The following is a 27,869-nucleotide window of genomic DNA, read 5'->3' as shown; positions in this document are numbered from 1 at the left end:
TTTTTTTACTTCCTTGATAGTGACAGTCAGGAGTTCTTGATTTAGGTGACTGCTGAGGAATAGATAAACTAGTTCATAGGATACCTGTTGTACAGGATTTATTGGTTCAAACCATATGTTGCCCACCTTCTTTGAATTATTCTTGGAGTCTTAGTTATTATGGGCTTTGCTTTAAAGGATCTGAAGGCCAATGAGTCACGGCTGAAAGACATTAACAAGGTGGCTGAAGACCTGGAGTCTGAAGGTCTGATGGCTGAGGAGGTGCAGGCAGTACAGCAGCAGGCAAGTATCTGGATTTTACACTGAAGCTATGTGACTGGCAGAAAGGAACTTGGTTCCTTCCTGTGTTCTTGCTAGCCCAATATGCCATGTCCTGTAGCATGGGGTTGGGGGTGGGGGCTGGGTGTGGTCAAGTCCCTTCCATCTCCAAAAGAAGCTCCTGTCTTCTCCATATGTCCATTTAATATTGTGAAAGTTAGTTACTGTTTATATGGCCCTTAATAGTAAACTCACCCATTTCTTAAATAAATAAAAGGTTTTTCATATAAACACTTGGTCTGTTAGACTCTTGAAAAGTTCTCCTGGCCCGTGGTCTCTCTTTTTGTAATTCTGTCTCTGGGTTTGACACTAATGAGTGTCACTGAGTGGTGTGTGTTTCCTCTAATAATGAAACTTGTTCCCTCTCTCCTCGTAGGAGGTGTATGGCATGATGCCCAGGGTAAGTCTGTGCGGAACTTGAATGTGAGGAGAAGTAGGTGTTGGGAAAAATATAAGTCACGAGCCTATTAGGGATTTATCTTCCCAAACCTTGAGATGCCTTTTGTTATTAAAAAAAAAAAAAAAAAAATCTGTGGAAAAGAATTAGCAGAAATTGGTTTCTATTTTCCATTCTCCAAAAGATTTTTTTAAAAAAAAAGGTGTCATCTCTTCAGTTTTCTAGAACTTTTTCCACAGCTGTTTTTTTTTTTTTTAATTTTATTTATTTATTCAGAGAGAGAGAGGCAGAGACACAGACAGAGGGAGAAGCAGGCATCATACAGAGAGCTTGACGTGGGACTCGATCAAGGGTCTCCAGGATCACGCCCTGGGCTGCAGGCGGCGCTAAACCACTGCGCCACTGGAGCTGCCCTCCACAGCTGTTTGTTTTATTATCCTTTTCCAAGAATCCTATGAGTAGAACAGAGACAAAAATTGGTGATTTTCTTACCAAATTTCTTCATTCTCTTCATTTTTTGTCCACTCCATAAACTAGAGTTTTCCTGTCCTGATCGTTGGCTTCATTTCCCTCAGGTGGCCTTGTGGTGTGCTCTGAGCCAGCAGATATGGATTCCAGAGGGGATGCCACTCTGATGGATGGCTCTGGGGACGCAGCCTCGGACAGGAGAGGGTGGGGCGGGGGCTGTGTTGTTTTGAACTGCACAGCTCCCTAATCTCTGCCTCTTCCTTTGAATAGGATGAAGCGGATTCCAAGACTGCATCCCCTTGGAAGGTAGGAACTCCTTTGCCAATTACTGTTTCCAAAGGTTTTCAGGAATAGAAATATTTCATGTGTTTTTCTGATGTGTCTGTTCTGACTGTTGAGGCTTGTTGGGAGTCTTTGGTCATTTCTGGAGTTGTTTGGGCTGGTTTCTTTCTTTGACCCTGGCATTACATTCTTTGACTCTGTCACATGTTAAAATATGATCCTTAATATAGAGAAGTAAGGTGTTCACATGCAAATGCTGAGAATGAGTTTGATTAGATGGCATTTGATACCCACGTCACTGCCAGAATAAACCTTGCACAGGTGGCCCTGTGTAGTTAGGTGTGGTCCACCCATGGAATTGCAGTCCCAGAGGATAGAACAGGAAGAAAATGACCTCTGCCTAGACACTTCCCCAGTGGCCTAAGAAATGTTTCCTCAAAGATACCAGATCATGCAGAGAGATATAGAAAGAGGAACGAAAAGAGATGTACCTACTACAGCAGACACTATTCCAAACAGACACAGGGAGGGTGCTTGACTAGAGTCTTTTGCTTCTGGCCTCACCCCTCCTTGGCCCTCATTATTCTGCTCATTAAAGAGGCTTCTCATTGGGGGGAGCATGCCTTTTCCCCTTGATTCAGCTTTCTCCCTTCTTCTCAATCTTAATTGGTCTTAAATGGCAACTTATGATCATTGGTGGCTTGAGTGGGCAACATCCTTACCTCTCTAACCTCCTGGTGGAGTTTTTCTGGTAACAAATGTCTTTTTAGAAGTGTATTTCAAATGGCTTCATAAATGCCAGTGTCACGAAATTAATAAGTATATAGATTGGGTTTGGTTTTTGAACCCTGTACGCACCCATACCAGTTGAAAATGTCACTTGGGCGTGTCACAGGAGCATCTGATGAGCCTGATTTCCCTGCATCTCAGCAGGACCCCTGCTTTTTTCTAACATATTTGAAGATTTACAGGTATTGCAATGTGGGGTTTCTTTTGGATAAAACTGAGCAGGCTCTGCAATCCCAAGAGATGTCTGATTTGCACATTGATGAGAAGAAAGCTAATTCACTGGTCTTTGTGTCGGTTTATTTTCCCCCTCATCTGGTGAGGCTGTTGCCCTTAGTACAAGGGGGACACTGTTAAAGAGAAGAGCAGGCTGGTAGCTAAAAAAGAGATAAGTTCCTGGTATTTTTATTCAAACAGTCTCAGCTGCCAGCATTTGTTAAATTGAGTATTTTCTGGACTGTTCTATAGTATGAATAGGAAGAAGACACTAATATTTAGTGTCCAGCCAGCTGGGTTTGGGGTGGTGGGGTTTAAGATTTTATTTTTAAGCAATCTCTACACCCAACGTGGGGCTCGAACGTATAACCCTGAGATCAAGAGTCATGTGCTTCACCAATGAAACCAGCCGGGTGCTCCCCACAGCCTCCTGTTTTAATTGTGGTTGTCACTACTCTCTTGACTCTTCACCGAGTGAACTTAATTAAATTGTACACTTGGGTGTTTCTTGCCTTTCCCCTGGTGGTTGATCCTTTATTCGTGGCTCTGCTCAGAATTTTGACAGTGTCCCTCTAAGATAATTTTGGTTGACAATTGGGACCAAATGAATGGCACTTGCTTCTCAGAATTGTCTTTTAATTGGCAGACACTTGATTAGTGTTGCTCTTCTGCTTCCCTCCCCTACATAGTCTGCTCGTCTGATGGTTCATACCGTGGCCACCTTTAATTCCATCAAGGTAAGAAACTGTGGCCAGTTTCCCTCACGGTTTTCCTTCTCCTGACTCTATAGCCGAGCTCTTGTCCTGAGTAGTCACATGAGCTGTTGCACTTGTCACTCTCCTGGGGCCAATGGTATCCTGGGGAAAATGTCAGCTCTACTCTTGTAGGAGGGTGGTGAGGTTGGCTTTCCTGGTCAGGAACTCAGCAAGTCTTAGCAGTAAAGTTAGCCTTTCCTTTAGTTCTAGTGGGATCGGGAGCTGCACGAAGTGTAGGGTCCAGAAGACAGGGAATGCCTCTCTTGCCTCCTTACAGGAGAGGTTTGGCTCCTTTCTGGTCCCCATGGCATTTTGTCTCCTTGAGCACCAGGCCCTGCTTGGCCTACCATGGTCTTGGGTGCAGCTGGACTCAGGGCTCTGGGGTAGTAGACTCTGGGATTTTTCCACCTGGTAGTTATTTTGTTTTGGTTTGGTTTAAGATTTTTATCCATTTATTTGAGAGACCCAGCATGGGAGAGAGAGAGAGGAAGAAGGAAAGTCAGACTCCCTACTGAGCAGAGAGTCCGACCCTGGCCAGTCCCAGGACCCTGAGATCTGGACCTGAGCCAAAGTCAGACGCCTCCACATAGTAGTTATTTACGAAGCAGTTGCCCTGTGGAGGGCACCAAGCTAGGAGTTGAGAGTGAGGATAGGTCGGTTGCATGTGTCTGCAGCATCCGAGTTGATTCCAGGTAGCTATTCATGGAGCGTTCACACCATCAGATGTGGCTAACTTTGGCGAGGTTCTTATCTTCTGGACCTCTGCTGTAGTTTCTAATTTGTACTAATTTGTTCAGCTGGACAGGCTGGAGACAGGAAATTGTGCTCTCCAGCCTTTCCTTGCAAGCTGAGCACCAGCCCTTTGGTCCTTTGCCCCTTGTTGGGAGTCTGGCATGGGTGTGGTGGAAGAGGGATGCGGCTCAGCTGACTGCTGTCCTCCTGCAGGAGCTGAACGAGCGTTGGCGGTCCCTGCAGCAGCTGGCTGAGGAGCGGAGCCAGCTCTTGGGCAGCGCCCATGAAGTACAGAGATTCCACAGGTAAGGAGGAGCACGGGGCTGGAGAGGGGGTGACCTTGGCGGTCCCTAAATTTGCTCAGATCTGGTTGATATTTGTGCTCTGGCAGCCGGGACCATATCTGTCATGGGGTAGACTTAGATTGCTCAGTAAAGAGTGAGTGAATGTGTGTTCTTTTACTTGTTGGATCTTCTAGTAGTAGCCACTGACAAACGTACAAGTGCCAGCTAAATATATTTGTTGTGCTTACCCTATGTTCAGGGTAGCTGTGCTCAGCAGTCGCTAACCGCCTATGTGTCTCCCTTCAGAGATGCCGATGAAACCAAAGAGTGGATTGAGGAGAAGAATCAGGCCCTAAACACAGACAACTATGGCCACGATCTGGCCAGTGTACAAGCTCTGCAGCGCAAGCACGAGGGCTTTGAGAGGGACCTCGCGGCTCTTGGTGATAAGGTGAGAGGTGATAGTGCCATTGGCGTTTTGGCCCTGGGGCAGAGAATCTTCACTTGGCAGAGCACAGCTCCCTTACTCGCTGTCTTGCCGCCTTGCTCCTGTAGGTCAACTCCCTGGGGGAAACAGCCGAGCGCCTGATCCAGTCCCACCCGGAGTCGGCCGAGGACCTGCAGGAAAAGTGCACGGAGTTGGACCAGGCGTGGAGCAGCCTGGGGAAGCGCGCAGACCAGCGCAAGGCCAAGCTGGGTGATTCCCACGACCTGCAACGCTTCCTTAGTGATTTCCGGTATGAAACCCAGAAGCCTTTGCATGATCGTTCACATCCATTACCGATGGCCACTGTGAAATCCCCAGCTACCAAATGTCAGCTAGTCAAAAATAAATCTGCTCTTCCCTGTCCATGGATGGGCGTGCATGTGTCCATCATCTCCCCCGTTTCCTGCCAGATGGCATTCAGTTTCTTCCTTAGGCATATCTCTCACTCACTAGAGCTATATTTTAGTCTCTTTCACAAACTTACTGTAGTTAGAGACATTTCACTGCTGTAGAAAAATAGAAAGGATGAAACAATGAATATAGTGACAACCTTCACCCACAGTCACCAGTTGGCTTTACCTCCAAGGATACACTTCTTTGTTGCTAACCCACCTGTCTGTTGCAGATAGTTGGTCCTCTACCTAAATACTTGGGCCTGTGCCTCCTTGTGCCAGGCATTTCTGTCCTCCACCCTCACATCCAAGACCAATGCAACAGTATTATATCCAGCCCCCATTGAGTTTCTTCCAATTGTCTTAAGATTGTGTTCAGTAGCCCAGGTTTTTGGTCCAGGATCCAATTAAGAATTCCTATTGTAGAAGTAATGTTGTCTCCTTAATATATAGAACAGTACCACTCCATCCTCTGTGTATTGTCTTTTACAGCATTGACAGTTTTCAACAGTCCAGGCCAGGTTTCTGGCGGAATGTCCCATGACCTGGGACCTCAGTCTTTTTTTTAAGGCTGCATAGCACTTCACTAGTGGGTGATTTAGAACTTGGTACCCAGGGCACCCATTCAGGACAGTGTTTCTTTGCAGCACACTTTTGTGCTAACAAAGGATCCGTGTGTGTGTGTGTGTGTGTGTGTGTGTGTGTGTGTGTGTGTGTGTGAGAGAGAGAGAGAGAGAGAGAGAGAGAGAGAGAGAGAGCACGCGCGGAGGGGAGAGGGCATTTCCTGTGGGATAAGACTAGGCAAGTGATGTGCTTCACCTTCCCAGGCCTCTAGTAGGGTTTTGTTCTTTTGTTTTTGTTTTCGTTTTTTGAGGTGAAGGTCAAATAACATAATCGTTACATAATTTAAAGTATGTAATTCATCTGTAATTAGAACGTTTGCAGTGTTGATTACAGAAAGGTGGTAGTTGTGTAACTTCACCACCACAGAAAAACACCCTGCAACCCATGTGAAGTCACTGCCCATTCCCCTCTCCTCATCAAGTCTGCCTTCTGTCTCTGGATTTGCCTGTTCCGGGTATATTTTATCAAAAGCAGCATAGGGCCTGCGACCTTACACACTGATTTTTATACCCTTATGTGCAGACGTCAGTAAGAAGCTGGGGTCAGCGCATACAGAGGCCTGGGACAGCTGCAGGCACAGGGAAGAGTGATTTCATCTGAAGTTCTGGAAAACTTAACCACGGTTGTTTGTGTTAGAACCTACTGTTCTGTAGGGTCAGAAGACCTTAGTTACAAACCTAGTTCGTTGTCTTCTGAGGAATGTTTGGTTTTTGTTGTTTTTAATTTTCTTAACCTCTCAATAAGATGAACAAGACGCGGGCAGCCCAGGTCCCGCCGCCTTCAGCCCAGGGCCGGATCCTGGAAACCCAGGATCGAGTCCCGCATCAGGCTCCCTGCATGGAGCCTACTTCTCCCTCTGCCTGTGTCTCTGCCTCTCTCTCTCTCCCTCTCTGTGTGTCTGTCATGAATAAATAAATAAAATCTTTAAAAAAAAAAAAAGAAACATTTAAGATGAACAAGACACTTTAAAATATTTTGCCCAGGGATGTAGATTATAACTAGCTAACCATTTAGTAGATTAACTAGTTAATGGATTAACTAATTAACTCTGTAGATTAGCTAGCTGACTCCAAATCATCTTTTGAGACCAGAAGTGTGCAGTTCTCTTTTCCTGGACAGAAAGCCTACTTGCCAGGAAATGTAATAACTATTCCTTTGTGGGTCTGGTTGCCAGGGACCTCATGTCTTGGATCAATGGAATACGAGGGTTGGTGTCCTCAGACGAGTTAGCCAAGGATGTCACCGGAGCAGAAGCTTTGCTGGAACGGCACCAGGTGGGTAGACTGCCCGCTGAGCAGCAGAAGGGGAGTTGCACTGCTGTGCTGGGAAGACCTCATCCCCCATCACCAGCCCACTGCGGCCAGCACCACCCTTCGCTGCAAGTCAGTGGTTGACATGACAGTGGGCATTTAGTGCCAGTTACCTAACCCCTTCCCTCCTCTTGGCAGGAGCACCGGACAGAAATCGATGCCAGGGCTGGCACTTTCCAGGCCTTTGAGCAGTTTGGGCAGCAGCTGCTGGCTCATGGGCACTACGCCAGCCCAGAGGTCAAAGAGAAACTAGATATTCTAGATCGGGAGCGTGCGGGTCTGGAGAAGGCCTGGGCCCAGCGTAGGATGATGTTGGATCAGTGCCTTGAACTGCAGGTATGTGTGGAGGATGTCGTTTCCCGTTTGCCACAGGCTTTCTGATGCGTGTCATGGCCAGTGGCCCCATATTCCCACCTGCCTCCCTCTCTCTAGCTGTTTCATCGGGACTGTGAACAAGCTGAGAACTGGATGGCCGCCCGGGAGGCCTTTCTGAATACTGAGGACAAAGGAGACTCACTGGACAGCGTGGAGGCTCTGATCAAAAAACACGAGGATTTTGACAAAGCGATCAATGTCCAGGTAAGGCCCTTTTGCCATCAGGCCTCCATGTGCATTGGTCCAGATGGGTGGTACACTCTCTGGCCTCTTCTCTTTTATTCTCATTTCTGAGATAGAAAGACTAGTCACTGACTTCACTCAGGGAGCTTTTGCTGCTCCCTAAAATGAAAATACTTGACATTGACCATGCAAAGGAAGAACGGCCACCTTCACCCCCATATCAAGTACCTGTGCGGACTAGGGAAAATGATATGGATATGAACGCCTTTTAAATATTCTAGGTTCTGGGATCCCTGGGTGGCGCAGCGGTTTGGCGCCTGCCTTTGGCCCAGGGCGCGATCCGGGAGACCCAGGATCGAATCCCACGTCGGGCTCCCGGTGCATGGAGCCTGCTTCTCCCTCTGCCTGTGTCTCTGCCTCTCTCTCTCTCTCTGTGACTATCATAACTAAATAAAAAAAAAATTAAAAAATAAATAAATAAATAAATAAATATTCTAGGTTCTGATACTTCTGAGTTTTAATAATGGGGATGCCACATGGCAAAAAATTATGGTCAAAGCAAGAACGTAAACATGTTGATAAGAAAAGACAGTGCAAGGATCCCTGGGCGGCTCAGCAGTTTAGCGCCTGCCTTCAGCCCAAGGCATGATCCTAGAGTCCAGGGATTGAGTCCCACATCAGGCTCCCTGCATGGAGCCTACTTCTCCCTCTGCCTGTATCTCTGCCTCTTTCTCTGTGTCTCTCATGAATAAATAGAATCTTAAAAAAAAAAAAAAATGCATCAACACTAACAACTTAGGAATATGGGAACCTTTTTGATTTATAACCCATTTTGTTGAAAATCTAATCTTCGGGACACCTGGGTGGCTCAGTGGTTGAGTGTCTGCCTTTGGCTCAGGGGGTGATCCTGGAGTTCGGAGATCGAGTCCCACATTGTGCTCCCTGCATGAAGCCTGCTTCTCCCTCTGCCTGTGTTTCTGCCTCTCTGTGTGTGTGTTTCATGAATAAATAAATGAAATCTTTAAAAAAAGAAAAGAGAAAATCTAACCCCTTTTTCCCATTCAGCTTGATTTTGTGTATGATAACTCCTGGTGTCATTGCCCCTGTCCCCAGTGTGACCTGTAGTCTTCTTGAGTTAAACTCTACTCTCAGTGGTCGAAATCAAGCTTTCTTCTGGCCTTCTGCTCTCCCCCTTCTAAAGTGTCAGTGTATTCTGATCCCACCACCTGCTAGGTCCCAGGCACCCAGAATAACCACTCTCTTCACAAGACCTGTGGTCCGGGCAAGGCTGGGCTGACCTGCCCACCTTGGCCCCTCGCCTCTGTTTGCCAACAGGAGGAGAAGATTGCCGCCTTGCAGTCCTTTGCTGACCAACTTATTGCTGCCGGCCACTATGCCAAGGGTGACATCTGCAGTCGGCGCAATGAGGTTTTGGACAGGTGGGTGCTGCATGTGCTCATGGCCCCAAGTGGGAGCCCAGCCCGTCTTGTTCTCAGGGAGGGTCACGTTCAGGCTTGGCTGCACTTTCTCAGGTGGCGACGCCTAAAAGCTCAGATGATCGAGAAGAGATCGAAGCTGGGAGAATCACAAACCCTCCAGCAGTTCAGCCGGGACGTGGATGAGATCGAGGCTTGGATCAGTGAGAAATTACAGACTGCGAGTGATGAGTCGTACAAAGACCCCACCAACATCCAGGTGAGCTGAACTGAGTGGCTGGCTGCTCATCTCTGAGGCGGCCTCGGTTATGGGGTAGGATTCGGTAAAGAAGGCATCTTTAAAGTGGGCTCTACCTAGTAGAAAACCATTTCCTTGTGTTCATGCTGAAGCCGGTGAAAATTATTATAAGAAGCTGAGCTTGAGGAAAAGTACCACTAAATGATCAGACATGAGAAAGTACTTTTCTCACTGGTCTGCATGGAAGCCATGTCTGCCCTGAAAAGTCTAGAGCCCCCTCTAGACTGAGGGGGCTAGCTTCCCCATATGCTGAGCTTCCCAGGGGAAGAGTGAGCTGCTGTTTAATAGCTGATATGTGCATTCACCTCAGTGTACTGAACTCTTGTTATTTTAATTTATTTTTGTAGCTTTCCAAGCTGCTGGTAAGTTTCTAATTTTTTTAGAGTTTTAGTTAAATGCACTCCAGTGTTTGTGTTCTTCTGCATAGATCTTGTTGTGGCCACATGCGGTCAGCTCATGTCTCCTCATCCACGCTTCTCATTTCTAATGACCCATCACACTCCATTCAAGTGTCCCTGTGGGGTTTGGCTTTCTCTGTTGTAATTATCCTGCAGCCCTGCACCCCTTCCCCTTTCCCCATGTGTCACTTAGGCAAGTTCTGTACCATGTTTGATTTGGGGGCTGTAGTTAATTGCTGTCTTTCCAGAGGCGCTTCTTTTAAAAAATGGAAACAGTCGGCTTTTTCTGTGTGGACTTCCGCTCACAGTTTCTGGTGGCTGAGGACGGAGGGGTCTAGTGTGGGGTGAGAGTTTTATGATGCACCCAGAGTGCCCAATCCAGAGATGATGGTCCCTGGAGAGGGACAGTTAAGTTGCCTCAGAGAAGCAGACGATCTGTTCCAAATCTGATGGGAACCAGGGTTAAGGAAAAAGGACGTCATTACTCCAGGGGAAGTCAAGGGGACTTCTCAGGAAGAATGTAGCTCACAGATGGAAGAAATAAAGAAACAGAATAAGTGGGGTTTGAACCAAAGAGTGATCAGAGCAAGAAACAGAAGAGGGGAATTGGACTTAGCTCAGGATACTTGGGTATTTGAGACCTGTCTTGGGCTCCAGTGGGGGAGCCCAGAAGGAGGACTCTCGATGTGAGCATCACGCTCCTCAAGCCGAGCGGCTCCATCCTTTGACAGCTGCTGCCCCTGAAATGAAACATTTGATGCAGAATCCTTCCCCAACCATACTGGTTTTTCTTTTTTTTTTTTCCTTTTAGTCCTTTCTCCACCAAATAATACTTTCCCCCAAGACCCTGCCTTTCTCACCCAGAATTATGCCATAGCTGTGTCCTTGCACCATGTCTTGTAGCATTTCCTGTATCTCCTGTTTCTTTGTGGTTTCTTAAAATCCCCTTCAGCCCTAGTGTCAGGAGCCTGTCAATTTCGCAGGCCTGTCTTTTCCTAGCAAAAATAATTTCCTACCTGCAGTCAAGCTTGGATTTTGACAGTATCCATGAGTTTTGATTAATGACCGATTCTAAGTGAGAAGGTGGCCTAAGCCAAGGTCTGCAATAGCCGTAAAGTCTCCTCCTGCCACAGAGGGTCAGCTTGCAGCTGCAGTGATCTAGGCCTCATATGATGAGTGAGCCAGATGGGTCGTATCTGTTAGATCATCTGTCCATGGGGGAGAAGGTCGTGGATAGAAATTGATGTCCCAGTAGGTTAAATACTGCACTTGGCTGCTGGCATTTACTGTAGAATGGTAAAAAGTACATAATTCTTGGGCTCCACTCCCAAGTAGCTAGTCCTGCCGATTGAAGAATTGACTCCGTTCACCTGCTCTTGAGCCAGTCCATCTTCATTCTCCCAGCGGACCAATCCCTAAAATACGTCATAAACTCGGTGACTTTCTTCTATGAGCAGTGTTGACACTTGTCCCTGTTCTTTGAGTTTCCTATCACTTACCCTTCCTTCTGAGAGTCCCTCATTCCTAAAAGGGGAAACCTCACAGGACCTGGTTTTGAAAGGTCATCTTTCTGGAATTTTAGAGCAAACACCAGAAGCACCAGGCCTTTGAGGCGGAACTGCATGCCAATGCTGACCGGATCCGCGGGGTCATCGACACGGGCAACTCCCTCATCGAGCGTGGGGCCTGTGCTGGCAGTGAGGATGCTGTCAAGGTATGGTCAATGTGATGACGACTTTGACATACGGCCGTAAGGACGTAAGCAGATTGGGACGTCTGGGTGGTCAGTGGGTTAATAAGTGTTTGCCTTCAGCTCAGGTCATGATCCTGGGGGCCCAGGATTGAGCTCCGCATCGGGCTCCCTGCTCAGTGGGGAGTCTGCTTCTCCCTCTTTCTCTGCCCTTTCCCCTGCTTGTGCTTTCTTACTCTCTGTCAAGTTAATGAATAAAACCTTTAAAAAACGTAAGCAGATTAGGAGACTTCTGCCTACATTACAGATGGGGAGTATTGGTGAGAACCATTCCCATGAGGCTTTTTGCTCTCTCACCATGAATCATCTGGCTTTAGGAGAAGGGGCTCTTCATGGATTTCACCATGTCTGATCACCCTCTTCTCTTCCCCAGGCCCGGCTGGCTGCCTTAGCTGACCAGTGGCAGTTCCTGGTGCAAAAGTCAGCCGAAAAGAGCCAGAAACTAAAAGAAGCCAACAAGCAGCAGAACTTCAACACTGGAATCAAGGACTTTGACTTCTGGCTTTCTGAGGTAATGGCAGATTTTCCTTCCCACCATCAGAGGATTTCTGGTCCTTCGGGATAACAGGACAGTCAGCAAGCCCCAAACCATGAAAAAAATCAGGGCACCCCTGATGCCCCTTTTCACAGAAATCTTCCTTTCCGCAGAGGAGTCTAATGCTGTAAGAGGTCTATCTGTAGAGGGAATGGATGTTTTGAGAAGAGAGGATACAGATGGGGATTAGAGTGTAGCTTCCTCCTCTCCATGGGGAAAGCAAATAGGAAATGATGATAGGGTCTGTGTGGCAGGTAGCTTTAATGAGTCTATTCCCAGATAGAAACCAAAACAGCAGTTAAGTCAGGAAACCAGATTTAATATATTTAGTAGAAAATTCAGGAGTCCAGAAAGCATAAAGAAACAAATTTTTAGAGACTACTATTAATATTTCTCTCCAGCCTACACATATTTCCATCAACAGTAATGTAGCCGTATTTTTAGAGCTGAGCTCAGAATGTAATTTTTCATTAGTCTGTATTGGGCGTATTATCCTAATTCTTCCTAAACCTTTGAATAGCTGCGTAAGTTCATCGTAGTCATGCCATGATTTAACCATTCCCATGTTGTTGGACATTCAGGTGTTCCCATCCCAGCTTTTTCATGGCACATCTGCACTGAACATCTTTGTGTTAATTTTTGCCCCTGCTGCCAGTTCTTGGGGGTTCCTCGGAGCCAGATTGCTGTGCAGTTTGTACCTCCGTGAAGGTGCTAGGACTTGCCTTGAGTTGTTTTAAGTCTGCATGTGATTGACAGGAAAGGAGGAGAGCTCAGGCCACGTGGGCTGATCCAGGCTGAGTCACTGCGATTGACAAGTTTGCAGCTAGCCAAAGACCCGGCCCAACAACCAGGCCTCCTGGATTTTCCAGAATACCAAATGTGCATCATATACTCTATGCTCCACATGATGACCTTCTCCCTTTTCTGTTTCACTGCCAGGTGGAGGCCCTTCTGGCATCTGAGGACTATGGCAAAGACCTGGCTTCTGTGAACAACTTGCTGAAGAAACATCAACTGCTAGAGGCAGACATATCTGCCCATGAGGTGATCAGAGGGGGTGGCCAGGCCCTGCTTGGAACACAACTGTGCCTGACTCCTCAAGGGAACCTGCTGCATTTGGGGAAGGAGCGTGGTGTCCCACCCTTCCAGCCACGTTCTCAAACATAGTGGCCTCGGGGCCATTTTATAACCTGTGCTATTATTGAAGGTCCCTGAGGGAGTTTGTTTATGTGGGTTTCATCTATCAGTATTTACCATTATTAAAAAATCACATTTTAAAAGTTAAATTTTTAAAAGACAATCTCAAAGACTTTTTGTCATTCTCAAAATGACAAAATGATAGACATGGAGAACAGAACAGTGGTAGCCAGGAGTCAGGCACAGGGCTGGGTGGTGGGGCATGGTGCAGCCAGGAAGGGATAGACAAGTCCCTTTGTACTCGCAGAACAATGTGTCTTGATTTGGGTTATGTGAACCACACGTAGGGGAAAATTGTGTGGAACTACATACACCCACGCAGACCTGGATGGGGATGTGCATGAATTTGGTGAAATCTGTGTGAGGTCTGTAGATGCACTAGTGGCCATGTCCTGGTCTTGCTGGTGTGCTATACAAGCTGCTATGGTGGGGAGAGGCTGGATGAAGGGCACACAGGAGCTGGACTATTTTTACAACTTCTTGTGAGTCTGTAATTATTTCAAATGAAAAATTAAGAATAAAACTGAAAAATTATATTTACTGAAAGTAATAGCCCATTATAAATGAACAAAAGCACTTTTTATGAACAATAGCTGTATTTTTTCAAAACCAAAACAATACATAGTAAGAAGAGTGGCATTGGCTGTATTTTGCAAATTTCTTTAACTTCTAGCTTAATAAAATACAGCTGGGGGATCCCTGGGTGGCGCAGCGGTTTGGCGCCTGCCTTTGGCCCAGGGCGCGATCCTGGAGACCCGGGATCGAATCCCACGTCGGGCTCCCGGTGCATGGAGCCTGCTTCTCCATCTACCTGTGTCTCTGCCTCTCTCTCCTTCTCTCTCTGTGACTGTCATAAATAAATAAATTAAAAAAAAATTAAAAATACAGCTGGATTCTCATAGCTTCTTCGGAATTTGGGCTGTGGGAGTGTGTCAGATGTGATGAAAACCCAGCCTCCCACAGGGAGTTAAAGAAGGGAGCAGTATTTTCATTCAGATAATCGTGGATACTCTGACACCAGACTCAATGCATGGTAGTTGCTTAAAGGTTAGTTGCAAAGTGGACTCTGAGACTCTACCAGTTTTCTTACCATTTAATATTAAAATCTACTGGTCCATCTTAGACATGGATTTTTTTTTTTCCCCCACGCATGATGTTACAAAATCATTTGGAAAACATTGAATTATGTGGGACTTCTAAACATTAGCACCCTTTGTTACGTGTGAGCTCCAACATCACAGCCAGTCTCAACAGGAAAATCTTCATAAACTGAGCTGAGCAGCTGTCACCCTCATGGAGAACGCAGTTCCTTCCAGAAATCTGATTTTTTTTTTTTTTTTTGCTTGAAAGTTCATGTTTTACCAATAGCAACAGACTGGGGATCCCTGGGTGGCGCAGCGGTTTGGCGCCTGCGTTTGGCCCAGGGCGCGATCCTGGAGACCCGGGATCGAATTCCACATCGGGCTCCCGGTGCATGGAGCCTGCTTCTCCCTCTGCCTGTGTCTCTGCCTCTCTCTCTCTCTCTGTGACTATCATAAATAAATAAAAATTAAAAAAAAAAATAGCAACAGACTGTCTTCCTGAAAGCGACAGGTTCACTTTATTCATTCTGAGCAAGTCATTGTCAGACATTGGAGTTTGAATGACCATAGTTTGTCTTCTCATTATTCTCTCAGTGAGGACAGCCTGTGAAAAAGCAGTGAGTTCAGCTCATGACACAGGCTTCTCAGGACTGTCCCTGAACTTGAGTATGCAGCAGAAGTGCTTTGTGCATCTCCCATTTTGCCACACAGGGTATTAACGTCAACATGTACTTTAGGATGGATATTCAATAAAATTAACACTTCTGCTTTTATAAGGATGTCCTTAAGCGAAAGAGCATTTTTACAGAGGGTGGGTGCCAGTGAATTAATCAGATTCCTGCTGGCATGATGGGCCACTGTCTTGAGCTGTGGCATCAGCACCCCCACCATAGATGTTGTTGTACCATGGGCAGATGTCCACACAATGAAAAAGGCAGACAAGATCTATGTGTCATGACAAAAATAATTTTGATCTCTCAGAACCCCAGGGATCCACATATTATACTTTGAGAGAACATCAGCACTTTGCAGATTCAACCTGTCAGTGAAGAATTCAAAGTTCTTATTTGCAAGCAGATACCCAAGGAAGACCCAGGTTTCTCATCCCTCCTGTTGTGTCCCCTGCTGCCCCAGGATCGCCTGAAGGACCTGAATAGCCAAGCAGACAGCCTGATGACCAGCAGTGCCTTCGACACCTCCCAAGTGAAGGATAAGCGGGACACCATCAATGGTCGTTTCCAGAAGATCAAGAACATGGCGGCCTCCCGGCGAGCCAGGCTGAATGAATCCCATCGCCTACACCAGTTCTTCCGGGACATGGATGATGAGGAGTCCTGGATCAAGTATGTATCCTTGGGACTCTGCATTCTGGGTCCTCTGGGATGCCTGTTGAACCTCTGATGGCAGGCACTGGCAGCCACAGGCTGAGTGGGAGTCCAGAGCCCCTGGCTGCTTGGCCGTGAGGTTTCGCTCTTTCCAAGACCGGGAAGTGTAGCAGAACCTGCTGGGCTGGGTCCCTGCTCTGCCACATGCTCACCATGGGACACGTTGGCTTCCTCTGATGCCTGAGTCTGCAGTGATAGGGCCATCGATGGCCTCCACATGGTAGCAGTACACGACAATGGAGCTAGACTTTGTCTAGACCCTGCCTTGGGATCCCCAGGGAGATAAGCGAGTGCCCATCTGGAAAAGATAGCCTGGTGTCCTAGGCAGGATCAGTCCTCAAGGGAAGAAGAGTTGTTTTTCGTCCCTTCCATTGCAGTCAGAGTTGTCATAGCATTTTGTAAACACCCCATTTTTAAGGACAAAGTCCTGTCTCTTATTCCTCACTTCCGTAAAAAATTCTCTCTGTATCTTTATGTGTTTTTACGTGTGATGCCTGCACGTTTGGTAAAGTAGGGTTGGTAGGTCAACACCACTAGCGCCTCCTTGTTTTTCAGCATACCCTGACCGGTAGGTGTTCTTCGATACATCCGTGGATGCTCCTCATTTGGGAAATAAAGGCTTTTCTTTTCCAGAAGACTGACAAGGATTTTTTTGGAGTGATTGGTAGATGTAGGTGCAGGATGTCTTGGGGTCTGGAGACATCGCAACTCTTGACCAAACCTGTCCAGTCAAAAGCACAGGGGTGCAGGGTGTCTGTCTGTGTTGTCCAGGGAGAAAAAGTTGCTGGTGAGCTCAGAGGACTATGGCCGAGACCTTACAGGAGTTCAGAACCTGAGGAAGAAACACAAGCGGCTGGAGGCGGAACTGGCTGCCCATGAGCCAGCGATCCAGGTGAGGGGGTCTCTCCCAGCTGAGAGGGCAGTGGGCAGAGAAACCCTTTGCTCTCATTCATTCCAGTGAGTTGCAGTGTCTATGACCCCTCGTTCTAAACCCAGAAGACGTTGTGGGTTCCGTGCTGAGGCCTTTTCCTGGACATATCTAGAAGCAGGTGATAGCTGTTAATCTAATCCTTCTTGCCTGTCAGGGTGTCCTGGACACTGGGAAGAAGCTCTCTGATGACAATACCATTGGCAAGGAGGAGATTCAGCAGCGTCTGGCCCAGTTCGTGGAGCACTGGAAGGAGCTGAAGCAGCTGGCGGCAGCTCGGTGACTGGCCAGGGGAGGGAGCACTTGTCCTGCTTATGGATGTAGCACGAGTGGCCAGGCTCAGCTTCCAGGCCCTCCTGTCACCTCCTGGGCCCTTTTTCTGGGTGTGCAGGGACCACAGTTGGCTTGCTTCAAAGCCACCCTGACAGGCCCATGCTAGGCTGGTCCGGTTATGTGGATCTGAACCCAGAAGATGGTTCTGGAATTTCATGTGTGAACAACACTGTCTCTGCTTCATATTACAGAGAAGTCTCAATGGAACCAATCACTTCCATACTTGTCAGGAGTATTTTTAAGCACTGTTAGCTATCGGAATTAAAGTTTGACAATATTAATTGTCTTTTGGTTTTTTTCTTGTCTCCTGTAATTAGGGGTCAGCGGCTAGAGGAGTCCTTGGAGTATCAGCAGTTTGTAGCCAATGTGGAAGAAGAAGAAGCCTGGATTAATGAGAAGATGACCCTGGTAGCCAGTGAGGATTATGGAGACACGCTTGCCGCTATCCAGGTCAGAGAAACTGGCACAGCCCCGCTGCTTTGTTTACCGGCTGGCAGCCTCAGTCTCCCTGGTTGGTCACAGTCTTCCAGATCTCACACTAGAGACAGTGCCCCTCTGGCCAAACATGGTGCAGCCGGCAGCCCTGGGGCCCAGGGGCTGCTGCCACCATGCACCCTCGACTCGGGGTAGGGGGTGGGAGGTACCACAACAGGGATTACTGCCCTTTGGTTCTGGAGGCTGCAAGTCTGTAATCAAGGTACAGGCAGGGCCTCGCTCTCTGAAACTTCTAGGGAAGGCTCATTCCTGACTCATCCAGCTTCTCCCTGGCATTCCTTGGCTTGTGGCGGCATCATTGTGGTCTCTGCCTCTGCTCTTCACGGCTCTTCCCTCTGGGTGTGTCTGCCTGCGACTTTTTCTCTGGGCGAGTCTGTGTCCAGAGTTCCCTCTTAGAAAGATACATATCATCCTGGATTAGATCCCACCCCAGTGACCTCATCTGAACATCTTAAGTTGATTATATCTGCGTCTTCCACATTTGTTAGGTGGCAGGGGTTAGGATGTCATTTTGGGGGACACACCTCAGTTCGTGCCCTAAGTACACAGGGTAGTTGTGGTTACTTGACGACCCTTCCGGTAGCAGGTGTCTTGTTCCTCGAGGCTGTGCTGCTTTTGAGCAGGGCCACTTGCCCTGCTGAGCCAAGGCAGAGTAGCAGACCAAGAGAACCACACTGATGTCACAGCACAACTCTATTCCCCTCCTCCTGCCTCCAGCAGCCTTGCCCATCTTCCATAGGCAGCATTCAAAATGGCAGAAGCAGCAGCTTCGAGGCCTATCCTCAGATTCACACCACATGGTCCGCACTGCATTCTGTTGGAGTGATTGCAAGCAGCCAGGGGCCACCAGCTGGATGAACAGCCTCCCCTTTTGCTGGGAAGAGCCACACCTTGTGGTCGAATATTCCCAAATCTAGGCCAACAGCTGTGGAGGCAGAGTCTCCATTCCCAAGAGTCTGGGTAGCCTCTGAGCCATGTTCTCGGAGTGGGTGTCCTGTTTGGCTGGTTGAAGTGCTTCATGTGGCTTAGATGGAGAGATTTCCCCTCCTCTGCATGATCCCTTTCCTGGGAAGCCCACATGGAAGCATTTCTGGGCCTTCCTGTACTGAGGAGAGGACCACTAGGAAGGTCCCCTGGAAGCTGTACTCAGGGGAAACCTGTTAGGCTTTGTCTTAAGCTTGCTTGGTGTTTTCTGTATGGTCTCCTAGAGAGGGGAAGCAGGGCACTGTAGTGGTTGATTAGTGAGAGCTTAGCGCCTTCAGAACTTCTTCCTGGTGGACGGCCCTTCTCAAGCTCAGGCCCCTGTCAGTTACTCTTGCTGCATCCAGGTTTTACCACCTTTGTCATAACTTACCTACTTTGGCCCCTATGGTCATAGCCCCTGGCTAGACTGGGGCGCGTCTGAAGGCTGGCACCTTACAGCCTAAATGCCCTCTGTCCCTGCTGCCTGACTGGCCAGCACATGCAGGCTCTCAGCTGCTGGCCTCTCTGCTTCCACTCCAGGGCTTACTGAAGAAACATGAAGCTTTTGAGACAGACTTCACTGTGCACAAGGATCGTGTGAACGACGTCTGCAGTAATGGACAAGACCTCATCAAGAAGGTAAGCCTGGCCTGCTGGTAGGGTGCTCCCATCCCATGCTGGCATTCATCTTCCTGGAATAGTCACCCAAGAGAGATTTGCATGGAGACCAGGAGCAGTTCCACTCCCAGATTTCTGAAGAAGAGAAAGATTGTGATTAATTGGATGCCTCCCCCTTTCCAACGCCAGTCAACAAGGTTACTTTGCAGCACTTAAATTTTCTGCCTTAAGCAGGGAAGCATCCCAGCTTGTTCTTCAGCGAAACCCCACAAAACTGTTGTCTTTAGTTTCTTCCTCAGGTAGTATAAGCTCTCAACAGTAGTTGAAAATACAGGAAAAATTTAAAATACCACCAGAAGGATTGATCCCTAGTAAGGCTTTCATGCCTAACCTTCCCTACTCTGCATGTAGAGCCACCCCTACACAGGATAGATTCCGTTCCGCAACATTGCTCAACAAAGCCTGGCTGCTGTCCAGGATGTTTTGGAAATGAATGTCACAATATCACAAGGTTCGTTTTGTTCAAACGGCCCCTGACCAAGAAAGCAGATGGGGAGGGGTCTTGGGGCTTTCTCCCCAGCAATGAAGTCAAGTCACTGGCACGTTGGCATTCCAGACTAAACATGGTGCTGCCCTTGGCCCCAAGTTAGTCACCGCTGATCACTTAGGTGCAGTGACAAATATTCAGTACCGCAGAACAAGCAACTTTTAACCACTATAATTTTCTGTTGCAAACATAACTAGTAGATAAGATTCTCGTCACAGGATTTGCTCTAATAAGCATGGCTTCAAGATCAGAGAGTTGGTCATAACAGGTATGTTCCAGTTCATGTTCACTAGAGAGCTTTTCCCCTTGCCCTTATGGGCAGTTAAGATAACATGAAGCTAATTTCCAGTCCAGACCTCATACAGGTAGAGATGAGGCCTGTGTATGACCGCTACGCACACACAGCCCTGCCTCGCGGTCTCTGTCTTTTCCACGTGTGCGGTGACCAGTCTGTGAATATTCTGCACCTTCCAGCAGAGAGCTCAGTGCTTTACCTTCAGGAACAGTCTGTTTCCTCGAGTTTCTCTCTGAATTCTAAGCTGACTCGTGTGTATTTTCAAATACAGTTATGTTGAGACAAAATCCAAGTGTTTGGGGCTTAAGAATTTTCAGGTCCACTTTTTCTGAACTGTTTTTATTGCTTACATGTAGGAGCCATTGTTTGCGTAGCATTTTATTTATTAAGTCTTAGCTATGTGTTTTCTTTTTTTTTTTTTTTTTTTTTTTGCAATCAGACGTATTAATGAGCACATCATGATATTCCAGCTCGTTCCTTGTTACTTCCTTAGGATCCATTCCCGTCAGTGAAATTGTTGGCATTCATCCTTTCAAGGCTTTTACTCCCTGTTCTCCACCCCCCTGGCAGCGGGTGGGGGGTGCAGGGCCCGCCTTTTAGCACTGGAGAACCTTCCCAGGCAGGCAGGCCTTGGATTAGCTAGTATGGCAGGAGATCGGGCTGACCAGAGTGTGCCTTCTCTTTGTGGCCTAGAACAATCACCACGAGGAGAACATCTCTTCAAAGATGAAGGGCTTGAATGGCAAAGTGTCAGACTTGGAGAAAGCTGCTGCCCAGAGGAAGGCCAAGCTTGAGGAGAACTCGGCCTTCCTTCAGTTCAACTGGAAGGCTGATGTAGTGGAATCCTGGATCGGTGAGTGCTGCCCCACCTGGCCTGGCCCCAGTCTCTCTGCCTCCCCAGGCCAGGAAGACTGTTCCACAGCCATAGCTCGTCTGTTTCCTAAGCAGTTGGTTTTCTTCTCCAGAGAAGAGACGGATCTAATGCGGGCATATCAGAACAAGAAGCCATGTCCCCGTGACCGAGAACAGGGGCCCCCATTGTGCTCGGCACTGGGCTAGCACCAGTGTCAACAAAACAAAAACCATTAATACCTGGGAGAAGCAATAAGCATCATAGCACAAACAAAATGGCACAGCAGCAGACCCCCAGTGGTGCCGCTGCCCAAAAGCCCAGGTCCAGGGTACAATCCAGCTCTCAAGGGGGAGTGGAGCCGGACTCTGATTTCAGCACCCTGTGACCCTGGTGATTGCGGTTACATAAGTGGTAGTTGAAGCATGTCTAGGATGAGCTGGAAGCGGGGCCTGGGCTGCAGGGAGGAAGGAGCCAGCTGGGGGGGGGAGGGTCAGAGCCCACTCTTAGGAATCCCGGGATGTAAACATCAACCAGGTGATAGCATGCCTCGATTTTTATCTTCTTAATTCACGTCACTGTGTCAAGAAGGCTGATTTGCTTCCCCTGCATGGTTTCCTAGGTGAGAAGGAAAACAGCCTGAAGACAGACGATTATGGCCGAGACCTGTCCTCCGTGCAGACTCTCCTCACCAAACAGGTCAGTTGTGGTCTCTTTGTTGATTGACTGCAATGTATGCAAATAGCACCTCCTGGTAGATGAACGGTGGTTGGCATCTTTCATTAAGAAAGGCCCTAAGGACTCAGCAGTGAGAAAGATAGTTCTGGTCCTCAGCTTCCAGACTAAGCCTGTGCTTAGCCTTCCAGTGCTACATCCTGATAGGTGCTCAGAGGGTGGAGTGCAGCAGAATGTGCTGTGGACTTAACACCCAGAGCTGTCTGACTTGGATTCCAGCAAGCAGTGGTTGATGGGGAAGGTCTTTCCAGAGAAGATGCATCTAAGCTAGATCGTGAAGGGCTAACTGCAGGTGGTCAGGGGGTGGGAGGCAGGAGCTCATTCTAGGGAGAGGCAGTGGGGAGAGTGTGCATGTGTAGGGAGCCCCGTACCTCAGTCTGTGGTGGGCAGGGGGCGGGAGGATGTCAGGAGAAGGGACTCTGGGCTGTCTGGCTTCGGCAGCTGGCTGAACAGACTCTGGTGCCATCAAGCTGTGGCTCCCAGAAAGGGTGAGTTCTACCTTCCCTGGAGACCCTACAGATGAGTGTACTGCTCTTTGTTCCAGGAAACTTTTGACGCTGGTCTACAAGCCTTCCAGCAGGAGGGCATTGCCAACATCACTGCCCTCAAAGATCAGCTGCTGGCCGCCAAGCACATTCAGTCAAAGGCCATTGAAGCCCGGCACGCCTCTCTCATGAAGAGATGGAGCCAGCTTCTGGCCAACTCGGCCACCCGCAAGAAGAAGCTGCTGGAGGCACAGAGTCACTTCCGCAAGGTAAGGGTGGGCCCTGTAAGAGCTCACCCAGCCCGCTGTGCAGGGCCAGCAAACCCAACTCCTGTCTGTGCGCCCTGGCCAACTGCAGGGAGGTTCTGCACGGGGCAGGGGTCAGCCTGAACCAAGCAGCAGAGGGCCCCTTTCCTCCGAGAGGCTGCCATTCCGAAGCACCCAGGACAGATGAGCTCATCTATAGCAAGGGGAAAGAAAGGGTCGCGAGGGAAGAAAGGCCTTTTGAGAAGTGGAATTGGGAGCACCCTGTCTTGACCCAGATGCCCCAGAAACTACCCCTGCCTTTCCCATCCTTTGTCCACCCCCACCCCCGGGCCTCCAGCACTGGCGGCTGCCCTAACTCAGGCTGCTCTGCTTTCAGGTGGAAGACCTCTTCCTGACCTTCGCCAAAAAGGCATCGGCCTTCAACAGCTGGTTTGAAAACGCTGAAGAGGATCTGACCGATCCTGTGCGTTGCAACTCCCTGGAGGAGATCAGAGCTCTGCGTGAGGCCCACGACGCCTTCCGCTCATCCCTCAGCTCTGCCCAGGCCGACTTCAGCCAGCTGGCTGAGCTGGACCGCCAGATCAAGAGCTTCCGTGTGGCCTCTAACCCCTACACCTGGTTCACCATGGAGGCGCTGGAGGAGACGTGGAGGAACCTACAGAAGATCATCAAGGTGCCCGGGGCTGTCCGTTGGGAGCTCGGGGCCAACAGGGCTGCAGGGGGTCCAGTGTCTCTTCTAGAAGTGACAGTGGGTGCCGGCTGGTAGCCTACACAGAACTATCTATCACTCACTTCCTATCACCTCTCACCAGCGTTCTCGGGGAGCCGGTTGTGAGCAGCTGGGAAACAGAGGGTTCTGAGCTCCCTGAGGGTCTCTCAGGCTCCTCCTCTGGGTTGACATCAACACCCGGTCCTCCCTGCCCCACAAAGCGGTGGTTTCTGGTCACGCTTAGCTTCCAGAAACTGACATCATAGGGCCACTGGTCCATCATCCGGACGGTAGACCGTCCCCCTCCCACGTCCATCTGGGAAGGACAGGTCCTAGTGACACAGCCTTGCCTCCTCTGGGTCCTAGGAGCGGGAGCTGGAGCTGCAAAAGGAGCAGCGGCGACAGGAGGAGAATGACAAGCTACGCCAGGAGTTCGCCCAGCACGCTAACGCCTTCCACCAGTGGATACAGGAAACCAGGTGTCTGCTGTGGCTCCAGGGGGTGGGGCGCCCTGCAGGAAACTGGCGGGCACATTTGCAAGAGGGAAAGAAGGGTTAGGGCGCACCCTGGTCTGGGTTGCCCTGGAGGGTGGGCATAGTTCTCAAAAGTACTTTTCCCGAAGGTGGAGGGTGCTAGGTGTCCTGGATTGGGTGGGGACTGGGCATGGCCGGCGGTCCGTGTTCAGCATCTCGGTGACACACGGAACAGAGTTGGATTCAGCGTGGGTACTGATTTCTTTGTTTTGTTTTCCTTTTTTCTCGTGTCTCTCTGTCCCCCACCTCCTGACTGCTGCTGTCTGGACACCACCTTGTCTTGCGGCTGCTTGGATCCCATCTGCACAGAACATATCTCCTCGATGGGTTAATATTGTCTTCTTGTTTCTCCGGGCTCGTGGTGTGGTGGTGTCTCGTGTGCTTGTCCCCTGCCCTCGGTCCCCCCTATGGTCTGGCTTGCAGAGGATCCCAGGATGGGCCTTCCTGCCCCAGACGGGCTGCACACCTCCCCTGTCCTTCTCTTGCCCCACCTCCGTCCCTGTCCCCCCCTATGAGGAGTGCGTGCCTTGCCCCACAGCACACAGCACACAGTCCTTGACAGCCTATGGTCTGGGGAGGGGAGCCACTCCCACCTGCCTATTCAGATTCAATGGGTTTTCTCAGGTAGGGACTGTGACCAAGCCAGAGGGCCAGGGCTGGAGTCCAAAGCCTCTGAGAATCCCCATGCTTGTTCAGCCGTTGGGATTTCTCTGGACTTCTCTTCTGCCTCTTTCCCCCGTGTGTCCAGTGGGACCATACTTAGCTCCTAGGAGGTCATGGTCATGAAGGAGGAGATTCAGCTGGTGCAGTGAGTCTCCAGCTGTGCACGAGCCTTCCCCCAGGGCCCCACACCCCAGTGTTCCCAGGGGAAGGGGAAGAGCATCATTTGCCCTAATAGAAGGCAGCACTGCCTGGGGTCTTGAGTGATGGAGAGATGAGGCTTTGGAGGCGCCCAGGAGAAGCAGGGCGGCCCAGTCCAGTCCTGGGAGCGGCCTCTCCTAGAGTCTTTGGCCTCTGCCAGGCCCATGTAAAGCCATGGTTGGGAAAGGGCGACCCCAGTGGCTTAGACCAGTGCTCCCGGGGTTCTGCAGACAGTAGCTGGGGTGTTTGAGTGCGGTACTGGGAGAAGCAGGTGCCTGCTGCCGCCACCACCTGTGCTGAAGGCAGAGGGGGTGGGATTGAGGGGGGTTGCAGTTTCTAGCTTGAGTTCATTAGCCACCTGGCCTCCGCTCCCCTCCCCAGCCCCATGGCTGTGTCTGCCCATCTGGTCTTGTCTCCGTGGGTGCCATGCTCCCCTTCCCACATGGCTCCTCCCTAGCCCCGTCCCGTCTTGCTTGGTCCCAGTGTGAGCTGCCCCGAGGCCCCCTGTCGTCCCTGCGGCCGGCAGCCCAGCCCCACCAGGTCCCTCTGCCTGGGCGCCAGGTTGCCCCGCCTGTGCACTGCCAGCTTGGGCCTTGTGGCGCGTGTCTGTCTCGGTCTGCTCTTGCCTGCCCGTGCCTTCGGTGTATTCATTTGGTTTCTTTTCTTTGACTAGCATAGCGTATCGTCGGGTCATTCGTGTCTATCAGTATGAAGTTGGGGATGATCTGTCTGGAAGGTTTTTCTCCTCTTATTTCTCTCTTATCTCACTGTGGTTTTACCAATGCACTCTTGACTTCCCCAGGCGGCTCCGCTTTCTGACTAACCCACCGCCCTCGGCCGCTTGGGAAGGAGGGGTGTGTCCTCCTCCCACTGCACCAGCACCCAGCCTCCTGCCCCCGGGTCCTAGGGGTGTGGCTTTTCCCGGGGGGACATGGCGTGACTGTGAGTCTGATCTGCTGGGGTAGGAGGAAGCTGGTGCCTTGCCTTGCTTGAGCACTTTGACTTGGGGACATTTCATAGCTAGCCCTGGCTCGCAGGGTGCTGCAGGGGTAGGCAGGGGCCCATGTGGGTGCAGGGGAGGCTGGGCCAAAATCCCAAGACATGCGCACAGTGTGACTCATCCCTGCACGTAACCCCAACTCGTTTGTTGTCTTCGTTCACTGGTGGCCTTCTGTGGCGTCACACTGTAACGTTGGGAAGATGGCTCCCTGGGGCATCCCTGCTCTTCAGAACTTGGCCCTGGGAGCTTTGGGCCTGACTGTCTCATGGAGCCTGAAACTGGGGCCTAACTGCAGTCACCTCCCTTTGGGCAGTAGAAACACTTTCAAAACCCAAATCTGGTCATAATCTCTTAGCATCCCGGCTTTTTGTCTGAGGGGTCATCTGACTGCGTCTCCTCCACGGCTGTCCCACCCTAGAATGTGACTTCCCTCCTCAGGAACATGCAGGAGACTCCAGGGATTTTCTGGGGGGTGGCTCTGCATTTGTCAGCCTCTCCTCCCTAAGGTGTCCAGGTGGCAGAGTTGTACAGAGCAGCTTTCTCCCCAGTGGCTGCAGGAGGCGGGCATGTTGTCAGGCCCATGGAGGAACCTCAGTTCCTCAGGCACCTTTCAGGGCGTAGCTTGGGCCTAAGGAGTCACATGAGAAAGGATCCTAGCCCGGGAGAGGCTGTGTGGGACTTGGCCCTGGCCCCCCAGTTGGGCCTTCAGATAGGTGGCACACCACCTGGGGCAGTAGTGTCCTGTCTATGGAGCAGGAGAAATACTACCTGCCCTCCCTTGCTCCCAGGGCTACTTCGGAAAAGATAGCTTCCTAGTAAATTAAAAAATAAAAAGTCACGGTTATCTGGGGATGGTTAATTTGAGCTCATGACGAGGCCCTCTTGCCTCACTGTCCTCTTGTGTTTAGGTCCTGCATGGTGGAAGAATCCGGGACCCTGGAATCCCAGCTTGAGGCTACCAAAGTAAGTGCCCCTATGGCTCTCTGCCGGGTGTGCTGAAGCCCTCCATCCTAGCATCCTCAGCAGGCCTGCCTGGTTTAACTGGTTTAAGGATAGGCAGGAAGTAGGCTGGGTAGGTATCCTTTTCTCCTTAGCATAAAGCAGCACAGGACCCCATCATCTTAAAGAAGGTTTTTTGTCTCAGACAATTGCCACCCAGTCTTACTTGCAAACAGAGGATCCTTTGGTTTAGTGTAAGTTTTCCTGGCAGTCTGCCCCTGGTTTGTGATGGAGGCTGTTGGATTTGACCTCACGCCATCCCACACAGCCCCATAGGCCGGGAGGGCCTCTCAAACAGGCTCTGGGGCCTGCTGTCCGAGGTAAGAGCCCCTGTCTCCTACATCCTTGCCTCCCCATCTGTAGCGCAAGCACCAGGAGATTCGAGCCATGAGAAGTCAGCTCAAGAAGATTGAGGACCTGGGGGCTGCCATGGAGGAGGCCCTGATCCTGGATAACAAGTATACAGAGCACAGCACCGTGGGCCTGGCCCAGCAGTGGGACCAGCTCGACCAGCTGGGCATGCGCATGCAGCACAACCTGGAGCAGCAGATCCAGGCCAGGTACCTGCCCCACTCGAGCAACACGGGCTATGGAGGAGGTGGTCTCAGCTGCCTGACCCCGGATCCCCCCGGGGTCTGGCAGTCACTTACTTGGGATGGAACAGAATGAGCCACCTGTTGACTCCTGCCTGTTCTTTTAGGAACACAACAGGAGTGACGGAGGAGGCCCTCAAAGAATTCAGCATGATGTTTAAGTGAGTATGGCCTCCCCAGGCCAAAAGGCAGGGGACTCAGCAGGCTCAGCCCCGGGGCCCCTGCTGAGCAGCCCTCCATTTGTGTGGCAGACACTTCGACAAGGACAAGTCAGGCCGGCTGAACCACCAGGAGTTCAAGTCCTGCCTGCGCTCCCTGGGTTATGACCTGCCCATGGTGGAGGAAGGGGAGCCTGACCCCGAGTTCGAGGCAATCCTAGACACCGTGGATCCAAACAGGTGAGCCAGAGGGGAGGGTAGTAGAAGTGGCTCTGCCTCCAGCTCCTCCCGCATTCTCCTGGCTCACTGCGCATGCCCCTCTCCAGGGATGGCCACGTCTCCCTGCAAGAGTACATGGCCTTCATGATCAGCCGTGAAACGGAGAACGTTAAATCCAGTGAGGAGATTGAGAGCGCCTTCCGGGCCCTGAGCTCCGAGGGAAAGCCCTACGTGACCAAGGAGGAGCTGTATCAGGTCTGGGGCTCCACATCTCTGCCCTGGGGATGGGGCTGGAGGTTTCCTTTGAAAAGTAAAACCTGGGATCCCCGGGTGGCTCAGCGGTTTAGCGCCTGCCTTTGGCCCAGGGTGAGATCCTAGAGTCCCAGGATCAAGTCCCGCATCAGGCTCCCTCCACGGAGCCTGCTTCTCCCTCTGCCTCTCTCTCTCTGTCTCTCATGAATAAAATCTTTAGTAAAACCTGAGTTTGCCCCAGGGCCAGACCAGAATCTAAATTAACTGCACCTCCCTTTTGACTTCTGTGTTGGGGGCATCTTATTCCTATTTACTACTGAAACTCAGACCTGTCCATCCA

The 27,869-nt window shown here is 50.1% G+C and overlaps 1 protein-coding gene across 4 annotated transcripts in view; it reads left to right on the top strand.

The window, feature by feature from the left end:
• SPTAN1 (spectrin alpha, non-erythrocytic 1) overlaps nucleotides 1-27,869 on the top strand; it is a 62,168-nt gene that overhangs the window by 33,740 nt on the left and 559 nt on the right. For 2 of the 4 annotated variants that reach the window (XM_055323966.1, XM_055323935.1), the window contains 31 exons: nucleotides 178-282; nucleotides 695-718; nucleotides 1,454-1,489; nucleotides 3,157-3,204; nucleotides 4,168-4,259; nucleotides 4,545-4,689; nucleotides 4,794-4,975; nucleotides 6,916-7,015; nucleotides 7,190-7,387; nucleotides 7,484-7,630; nucleotides 8,945-9,048; nucleotides 9,142-9,304; nucleotides 11,324-11,455; nucleotides 11,865-12,002; nucleotides 12,966-13,070; nucleotides 15,440-15,648; nucleotides 16,462-16,582; nucleotides 16,776-16,897; nucleotides 17,269-17,401; nucleotides 18,950-19,048; nucleotides 20,563-20,722; nucleotides 21,342-21,418; nucleotides 21,999-22,208; nucleotides 22,582-22,878; nucleotides 23,281-23,393; nucleotides 23,757-23,774; nucleotides 26,217-26,271; nucleotides 26,671-26,867; nucleotides 27,008-27,061; nucleotides 27,152-27,298; nucleotides 27,385-27,532. In XM_055323966.1, the coding sequence (XP_055179941.1) occupies nucleotides 178-282; nucleotides 695-718; nucleotides 1,454-1,489; nucleotides 3,157-3,204; nucleotides 4,168-4,259; nucleotides 4,545-4,689; nucleotides 4,794-4,975; nucleotides 6,916-7,015; nucleotides 7,190-7,387; nucleotides 7,484-7,630; nucleotides 8,945-9,048; nucleotides 9,142-9,304; nucleotides 11,324-11,455; nucleotides 11,865-12,002; nucleotides 12,966-13,070; nucleotides 15,440-15,648; nucleotides 16,462-16,582; nucleotides 16,776-16,897; nucleotides 17,269-17,401; nucleotides 18,950-19,048; nucleotides 20,563-20,722; nucleotides 21,342-21,418; nucleotides 21,999-22,208; nucleotides 22,582-22,878; nucleotides 23,281-23,393; nucleotides 23,757-23,774; nucleotides 26,217-26,271; nucleotides 26,671-26,867; nucleotides 27,008-27,061; nucleotides 27,152-27,298; nucleotides 27,385-27,532 (3,879 nt within the window). The remainder of the gene's footprint in view (nucleotides 1-177; nucleotides 283-694; nucleotides 719-1,453; nucleotides 1,490-3,156; nucleotides 3,205-4,167; nucleotides 4,260-4,544; nucleotides 4,690-4,793; nucleotides 4,976-6,915; nucleotides 7,016-7,189; nucleotides 7,388-7,483; nucleotides 7,631-8,944; nucleotides 9,049-9,141; nucleotides 9,305-11,323; nucleotides 11,456-11,864; nucleotides 12,003-12,965; nucleotides 13,071-15,439; nucleotides 15,649-16,461; nucleotides 16,583-16,775; nucleotides 16,898-17,268; nucleotides 17,402-18,949; nucleotides 19,049-20,562; nucleotides 20,723-21,341; nucleotides 21,419-21,998; nucleotides 22,209-22,581; nucleotides 22,879-23,280; nucleotides 23,394-23,756; nucleotides 23,775-26,216; nucleotides 26,272-26,670; nucleotides 26,868-27,007; nucleotides 27,062-27,151; nucleotides 27,299-27,384; nucleotides 27,533-27,869) is intronic. The other 2 variants (XM_055323955.1, XM_055323944.1) reach the window with 2 other exon arrangements.

Source organism: Nyctereutes procyonoides, unplaced genomic scaffold, assembly GCF_905146905.1.
Source record: "Nyctereutes procyonoides isolate TBG_1078 unplaced genomic scaffold, NYPRO_anot_genome, whole genome shotgun sequence".
Taxonomy (NCBI): Eukaryota; Metazoa; Chordata; class Mammalia; order Carnivora; family Canidae; genus Nyctereutes; species Nyctereutes procyonoides.
This window is presented reverse-complemented; position numbering and strand designations above follow the sequence as displayed.